Raw genomic sequence first — 9,089 nt, 5'->3', positions numbered from 1 at the left:
GATCATGGAGGTAGAAATTTCTACCGTCAGATCATGGAGGTAGAAATTTCTACCTCCATGGTCAGATGCACTACAGAGAAATTTACTACAGCACAAAAATGGCCAGCGAAAAAGGTTGCTTAGACCATTTCTTCTCCTTTGAAGCAAGCGGTGCAATTGAGAGGTAGGCCTATTATTTTTAAATATCCGTTTCGTAACTAAAATGTGATAAGAACACCCACAATTTCGATCCTGTATTTTTGGCTTACACTTGTTACAATAAGGCCGAGTAAAAAAAGAAACATGTTTAGTGTCTGGGTTTCTCAAAAATAAGGAAGGAGGAGGGGCTTTTTATTTTTTATTTCAAGGTGGTCGCCATGAATGTCAAATATCAACTGGTTTTTTTCTGCTGCTGAAATACACAAAACATTAATGAAACAGTTTAGTCAAGGTATTCAGACAAGACATTCAGATTTTTTTTTTTTTTGCTGAGATCATTTAAAATAACCCTTTTTCAAAAAAAAAAAGAAAAAAAATGTGCATAAAAAACTTAAGAAAAAAAAGAGGTGTCCTGTAAAAAGGAAGCGGGCGGGGACGCTAAACATTTCTATTTTTCTATTTTTACTTGGCCTAATATTATTATGTTTTGGGTATTTACACACCCACAAAGCCTAGTTGAGAATACCGTGTACAACTCTAAATTGGTACTTGTTGACCACAGTTGGTAATTTAATCCTTTTATACAGTCAAAAAGTTTTATCTTATACAAAATGACATGTTCTCTAAGATTTTGTTGTTTTCGCAATCTTTTGTTACATGCTGACTATAGACTGTTTTAGAACTGCATTGGTGTGTATCAACTATATATCAGTTAACATATTTAATACTAATCTTGCACTTCTTTGGCCCCCCCAAATTTAATCTTTGCCCCCACTTGCCCCACCAAATGAAAATGTCTAGTTACGCCACTGTTTATAAGGCTCATCAGAAAATAATTGTTGTAAAGCAATCTTTTCTGCTGTAATCAGTTTTTTTTCAGCTTAAAGGCAGTGGACACTATTAATAATTGTCAAAGACTAGCCTTTACAGTTGGTGTATCTCAACATATGCATAAACAATAACAAACCTGTGAAAATCTGAGCTCAATCGGTCTTTGAACTTGCGAGATAAGAGTAAAAGAAGAAAAAACCTTATCACACGAAGTTGTGTGCGTTTAGATGGTTGATTTCGAGATCTCAAGTTCTAAACTCAAGGTCTCGAAATCAAATTCGTGGAAAATTACTTCTTTTTCGAAAACTATGGCACTTCAGAGGGAGCTGTTTCTCACAATGTTTTATACCACCAACCTCTCCCCATTACTCGTCACCAAGAAAGTTTTTATGCTAATAATTATTTTGAGTAATTACCAATAGTGTCCACTGCCTTTAAAGCAAAACTGTGGCGAAGTTCCCGGCAAAACGGGTTCTTTTAGAACTAAATATTCATAAAATTAAAATAGTTTGCCTGAGAAATTACCTCTTTCTTAAAGACATTTTTCTCTTCATCTTCAGACCAATATTCTCACTAGGTGTATTCCAACAATAACAAATCTGTGAAAATATGGACTCAAGTTTTGGTCTCGAAGTTGCAAGACAATAATTAAAGAACAAACACCCTTGTTGCACAGATTTGTGTGTTTTCAAATTCCTAAAATGGCTTCAGGCCTGAAGACGTCTGATTGAATGAGAAATAATCCTCTTTCTAAAAAAAACGTCGTTACATCAAAGGGAGCCGTTTCTCACAATGATTTGTACTATCAACAGCACTCCATCATACTCGTTACTAAGCAAGTTTTAAAACTATTTTGAGTAACTGACAACAGTGTCAAGTGCCTAGGACAATGTGCAGCCTACATGAGTCTACTACAACATCCGGAAACATTTGTTTGTCTTTTGTAAGGTGTGTGCTTTTTACTTTAGAATAAACAATGTTATTTATTTTGCATGACAGCCACCTTTGTGCCAACGGGCGTCGACCGACTGCCATACAAGTCCGGAAAGAAAAGGGTGCCTCCGATAAGGAGAGAGACGGGGGTTCATTTGAGGACAACCCTTAAAAATACCAATCTCTTATTCTGGATACCGTGTTTTGTGGTCACAACAGGTTCCATGGTAACAGTAAACAAGTAAACACGGCCACGCAATTGATGGATCGTTAAATGCCAATCTGTTAAATATTAATCAAAGTAGTGTGACACTTGTCGGTGACAGGCAACGACATCGCGATTATCAAAACAAGGAAATAACAATAATTTGTGTTTTCTTTCTTCACTTTATTTTATCTGTGTCAATCATAATCAAGATATTTTTTTCAAGTGAACCTCTGATAAACTTTCAGATAAAACAAGCTTTGTACATGTATAGTTCTTATTTTATTTTAAGCATCTGAAAGCACACAAAGATGTTTTTCTCACATTATTTTCTTGCAACTTATAGAATACGAAGTGAGTCCAAATTTTCACAGACTTGTTATTTTATGCATAATTTTGGAACACACCAAGCGGGAATGCCGGTCTTTGATAATTACCAAAGGTGTTCATTGGCTTTAAAATACCCCTCAACATGTAAAAGGCATGTAAAAACAACGACAAAACTTCAGCTGTTTCAATAATTACACGCCGGACACCAAATGTTATTTATATGGCACAAATAGTTTTAAGCAAACGAACAAACAGTCGATAATTGGATCGGTACGAATGGGTATTAGGACATGGCAGAAAACATTTTCCTAATTTATTACAATTTCGCGGGGCGATCTTCTCAATCCCCCACGCGGATTGGGCCTCGGGCAAATAATAATAACGCGAATTTAGTGATAACGTGTTTAAAAAAAAAACTTGCTTAAAAATTAAAAGTAAGAAATTCCTTCAAATATTAACATTGTGTTTAACCCAAAATTTTGTACAGCTTCCCTCAGTTTCAAGTTGTTGTAGTAAGAAATTGGTAAGCAGAATATAGTTCGTTGGAAAACCATGCATTTTGTTCCAACCTTGGAGCTAAACATACTGGTTGGTAGTCTTGACAATGGGTCTCTTAGCTGTCCCACCGATTTCCCTAATTATGTGTCTTCAACATCCCTCACCGGAGAAAGGGTCTAAAACACGGGTAAAACATCGTCTTCCACGGAAAATGTGTGGTGTGATAGCGAGTGGAAATCTGTCGCCTGTAGATTAGGTTGAAGCCATTGTGCACGTAATTACTATGATAAAACGTATTGCTTTTCGATTGAATAATAACTTTATCAGTAATTTCAGACAAATAAATCACACAGATGCAATTAAAGTCCACAGAGGACAAATTCCATAAATTAAAATAATGTATAATGTTGAGATGGTCCTTTAAAACCACTGGACATTATTGGTAAATACTCAAAACATTTGTGAGCGTAAAAACGTTCTCAGAGTAACGAGCAATGGAGAGCAGCTGTTCAGAGTAAAAGCATTGTGAGAAACGACTCACTCTGAATGAGTAACACAGTTTTTGAGAAAAGAGGTATTTTCTCACTCAGATAGAAGCCTTTAATAATAATAGGCATCTGACAGGACGAAAATGACGAAAATTTATTCAACAATGGTGCTGTTGTCTTTCATTAATCACCTGCAACTTTGATGACCAATTGACCCCAAATTTTCACAGATTTGTTATTTGATGCATAGCCTATGTTGGGATACACAAAATGAGAATGTTAGTCTGTGACAATTACCACTGGTTTCCGGTGCCTTTTTAACAAGAAACGGGCGGGAAAACAAACAGTCTGCGTTTGCGTCGTAAATACACATTCACATGATATCATTCAAACAGACGTGTGGAGTTGAAGTCCAATGATAACAGCATGAATGTAGAATCTCAAGCACTCGCAAAAAGCCCCCCCCCCCCCTAGACTTGATTCCAGTCCCGAAGTTCTCGTGCGAGAGGTCCCCATAATAGCATATCGCGCCAACTAGCAAACAATCCGTATTGACCCATTTCACCTGACGTCATCAGCAAAAAAATCTTGAATGCGCCATACTAGTGGGCAATTTCTCTGTACGTTTTTAAAAATAACTCTATGCTGCGCGTTATGCAGTAAAGTGTCAATTTAGGCGACGCAGCGTTAATACACGTAAACCTAACATAGGTATAGAACAGAATAACAAGATCGGCCGCGCGTTCATATGCGGGTTTTGGCATGGGGGCTGCCATTGCCTATCTCCCGTGTACATTTTCTGTGCGTTGCCGTCAGCACGTGACTTTTTGCCGTCAGCACGTGACATTTAGCGCGTCAAAGGCCTATCTCCCGTGTTCATTTTCGCGCGTCGCCTTTCGAACGTGAAACTTTTACTGCGTCCATGACGAACAAAAACTTTTTCTACACAGGCAATGGCGCGTATGTACGCGCGGCCGATCTAGTTATTTTAATTCTATATCTATGAAACCTAACTGCCCACCGACATGTTGAGCGTGGCATTGGTCGCCGCGTGTGATACGCGTGCAAGGGATCATGCAGTGCGCGAATCACAGTCAAAATTGTGGTCGCATGCGGAACAGGTTAGGAAATGCAGAGGATCATAAAACAAGTTTTTTTGGGCAATGGCATGGGATTGGGACTTAATCAAGTCTACCCCCCCCCCCCCCCACAAAAAAACAACAACTCCTTTTAGACGTGGTATTTGCACGTTTTCGTTTCGGGACACGTTTTGTGAAGTTGCAATAGTATGCCTAGAGTATATAGAGGCTAATTATTAACTAACACATTTATGTTAATGTTTGGTCAACGATGCGGGTGGAACGTTTCCATCATGCAATTTATACAATCGGCTCATTTCCAATCATCTTGTCACCTTTATTTATATTTCGCAGATTTTCGTCGTGTCTCCGTTGGTTAATGATTATATTCCCTCGCTGTCCCCCTCCCCCCCCCCCCAGACGTGTCTGCAAATATGCGCTCTCAATTAATTAAACAGTGATCAAATGTAGGCCTAGTGCCTACAAACAAGTAATAAGTTTAGGCGCGGGGCACAGCAGGCATCACTGCTTGAACAATACAATTACCTTCTTGATTGCCGTCCAAATGCCCAAGGCGAAGTAAAAAAAGGAATACGTGTTAAGCGTCCCTGCCTGCTTCGTTTTGGGGTGTCGCATGGGTTTGATTTATATTTTTGCCAATTAAAGGCAGTGGACACTATTGGTAATTACTCAAAATAATTATAAGCACAAAACTTTACTTGGTAACGAGTAATGGGGAAAGGTGGAGAGTAAAACATTGTAAGAAACGGCTCCCTCTGAAGTGACATAGTTTTCAAGAAAGAATTGTAAGTTCCTCAAATCTGATTTCGAGACCTCAGATTTAGAGTTTGAGGTCTCGAAATCAAGCATCTGAAACGGTGACACAGTGTTTTTTCTTCCATTTTTATCTCGCAACTTTGACGACCAATTGAGCTCAAATTTTCACAGGTTTGTTATTTTATGCATTATGTTGAGATACACAAAGTGAGGAGACTGGTCTTTGACAATTACAAATAGTGTCCAGGATCTTTAAAACTGATATTTAAATACCGTAAAATGTCAACTGATACATCAGGAAACGAAATACATCATATTTATTGATCTTCTCAATGTCACTCATACTATAGGACCCTGCAACCAGAAACTACAAATTTGTACAAAAAACAATTTGGTATAACATGTCAGGGATGATTAATCATTCACATTTTGGTGAAAGAATTCCACACTTGAAGGTTCTGAACTTGACTGGGACTTCCATGTTTCGGTTCCTATACTATAGGATCCTGCAACCAGAAACTACAAATTTGTACAAAAAACAATTTGGTATAACATGTCAGGAATGATTAATCATTCACATTTTGGTGACAGAATTCCACACTTGAAGGTTCTGAACTTGACTGGGACTTCCATGTTTCGGTTCCTATACACAAATCCATGTAACTTGTATATAACCTAAGTAGGGCTGTATAACTTTCGATCCAAACTGGACCTTCTTCAGCGGCATAAAAAGGTACAAACACAAACATATCCAATTATACCAAAAAGAGGAGCAAAGGATTAAAGCCATGGACACTATTGGTAATTGTCAAAGACCAGTCTTCTCACTTGCTGTATCTCAACATATGCATAACATAACAAACCTGTGAAAATTTGAGCTCATCCATCGGTCATTGAAGTTGCGAGATAATAATGAAAGAAAAAAATACTATTGTCACACAAAGTTGTGTGCTTTCAGATGCTTGATTTCGAGACCTCAAATTCTAAATCTGAGCACTCGAAATCAAATTTGTGGAAAGTTGCTTCTTTCTCGAAAAGTACTCCACTTCAGAGGGAGCCGTTTCTCACAATGTTTCATACTACCAACCTCTCCCCATTACTCGTTACCAAGTAAGGTTTTATGCTAATAATTATTTTGAGTTATTACCAATAGTGTTCACTGCTTTTAAGGGAACGTATCCATAAATAGCGGAAAAATAATAGCCAATCAAAGTTAACAACTTTTAAACAGTTGGGTGGCTGCCAACCAATAAGAGTAACTGGCGATGACAAAGGATGGTCAGTCTGAAGTGATGGATTACTGAACCATAAAAATGGTAATTGTATTACAGGCATATACATGTAAATGTCATACTATATTTACTGGATTTAAAAGGAAGGTACACGTTTGGTAATTGTCAAAGACCAGTCTTCTCACTTGGTGTATCCCATCATGTGCATAAAATAACTAGCCTGTGAAAATTTGGGCTCAATCGGTCATCGAATTTGCGAGAAAATGATGAAAGAAAAAACACCCTTGTTGGACGAATTTGTGTGCCTTCAAATAGGAATAAAATACTTCTAGCTAGAAGTCTGTTATTATTTTAGTTAGAAATTACCTTTCTCAAAAACTAAATTACTTCAGAGGTAGTCGTTTCCCACAATGGTTTATACTATCAACAGCTCTCCAATGCTTGTTACAAAGTCAGTTTTTAAGTTAACATTTGTTTTGAAAAATTACCAAACGTGTACCTTCCCTTTAAACCTTTTGGTCTATTACATGATATCTGATTCTAAAATAGTAATAGTTAACATCTTAAAATCAAATCAGTTGCACTGAACACAGAAAAACATCAACCTGCGCCATTCAATGGTGTGAATTTAAATTAGAGTGTACATAATAAGAGCATATTTCTCCATTCTCTTCTTGTTGTTGCTAGCCTGTCTCTCAACTCGTGTAAGTCTGTCATGTTGTTGTGATGAGTAGATTGCCCTTCTGAAAGGCACTGGACACATTTGGTAATTGTCAAAGACCAGGGCCCAATTTCATAGCGCTGCTTAGCGGCCGAGTTTTTGCTTACTGTGCGATTTCTGTTTCATAGCGCTGCTAACCGTAAGCACATGAAAAGGCATGCTAACCTTCAGGTGCTTACCGCACAAAAATAAATGACGTAACAATGCAAATCCACGGTAAACACGCAATATGGCCGCCCAATTTTTCTGCTAACCTGTGAAATACGCTAAGGTTTAAGCAAATGTTTCTGCTACAGTAAGCACGCAAATTTGCTTACCGTTAAGCAGCGCTATGAAATTGGGCCCAGTATTCTCACTTGGAGTATCCAAACATAAATAAAAAATCAGTGAAAATGTGGACTCCGTCATCGAAGTTGCAAGAGATTGATGACGGTAAAAAACACCATTAATTGTTCCACAAATTTGTGTGCCTTCAGATGCCTTAAAAAGATCTCAGGCCTGAAGTCTTTTAATGTTTGAGTGAGAAATTACCTCTTTCTTGAAAAAATCTGTTACTTCAGAGGGAGCCGTTTTCACAATGTTTTATTCTATCAACAGCTTTCCATTGCTTGTCACAAGGTCACAATTATTTTTAGTAATTACCAATAGTGTCAAACAGTGTTATACAAATCATTTAAGAACGGTTCTTTGTTTGTTCCTAATGAAACATAATGTTTAAAGACACTGGACACTGGTAATTGTCAAAGATAAGTCTTCTCACTCAGTGTATCTCAATTATATGCATAAATCAATAAACCTGTGAAAATTTGAGCTCATTTGGTTGTCAAAGTTGCGAGATAATAATGAAAGAAAAAACACCCTTATCACACGAAGTTGTGTGCTTTCAGATGCTTGATTTCGAGACCTCAAAATCTAAATCTGAGGTCTCGAAATCAAATTTGTGGAAAATTACTTCTTTCACAAAAACTATGTTACTTCAGTGGGAGACGTTTCTCACAATGTTTTATAATATCAACCTCTCCCCATTACTCGTAACCAAGTAAGGTTTTATGCTTATAATTATTTTTAGTAATTACCAATAGTGTCCAGTGCCTTTTAAGGCAATGCTTCCAATCCACAGAGCAAGGACCAACCTTTCCTTTTTTTAATCATTGTTCAGCAACTAGCAAAAATTATCTCCATCCTCACTTTATCAGCTGTCACTGCCATGGTAACCCAAGCCACTCTTCTCAACTATTGCTCCTCCATTTTAAACTCTGCGTTGATGTGACTGCTGGAATTGGAAGGGGAAAAAACCCTCTTAAGTTAATTAATTTTTGAAAGGGAAGATGCACAATTGTTTTTTAAAGGCAAAGGATATTTTGGGTGTGTATATAGGCCTATATACAATGAAACTAGCATGCAAAAATTTCATTTTAAAAGGTGGTCGCGTTTTTGAGATATCGACGCAAAGCAGATAATTATTATGTTCACACACAGGTAGAACAATCCCTAATAGGACTACACAATTTGAGAAGCGTTACTGACAGTAATGTTTCTCAAATTTAAATTTTATGCATAAAAACATATTTTGTCTTTTTTGCATAACCACATTACACCAAAGAGATATTCTCAAAATACTTAATACTATCAAAAGCTGCTTATAGGCCTCTTAACAAAACCTTTTACTGGCATTGAATTTAAGAGTGCTGACCAAACATATACCTTCCCTTTAACAAAACAGTTAATTAATAACTACCACCCTTTTAAGCAGGTAGGCTGTGTCCAATTGGCGGCTTCGGCTATGGTTGTATCGCCATACCAACATGCAGTAAAGTATAGGATGTCCTTAACAACACCCTTAACAACAGTTGCAGT

At 37.3% G+C, this 9,089-nt stretch overlaps 1 protein-coding gene across 2 annotated transcripts in view; it reads right to left on the bottom strand.

Moving 5' to 3' along the window:
- Positions 1–4,915: 4,915 nt before the first annotated feature.
- The window catches only part of LOC139939645 (uncharacterized), a 29,381-nt gene continuing 25,207 nt past the window's right edge, over positions 4,916–9,089 (bottom strand). The window contains exon 25 of one of the 2 annotated variants that reach the window (XM_071935689.1): positions 4,916–8,505. In XM_071935689.1, the coding sequence (XP_071791790.1) occupies positions 8,466–8,505 (40 nt within the window). In that variant the 3' untranslated portion in view covers positions 4,916–8,465. The remainder of the gene's footprint in view (positions 8,506–9,089) is intronic. The other variant, XM_071935690.1, reaches the window with a different exon arrangement.

The sequence above is a fragment of the Asterias amurensis genome, chromosome 7 (assembly GCF_032118995.1).
Source record: "Asterias amurensis chromosome 7, ASM3211899v1".
NCBI lineage: Eukaryota > Metazoa > Echinodermata > Asteroidea > Forcipulatida > Asteriidae > Asterias > Asterias amurensis.
This window is presented reverse-complemented; position numbering and strand designations above follow the sequence as displayed.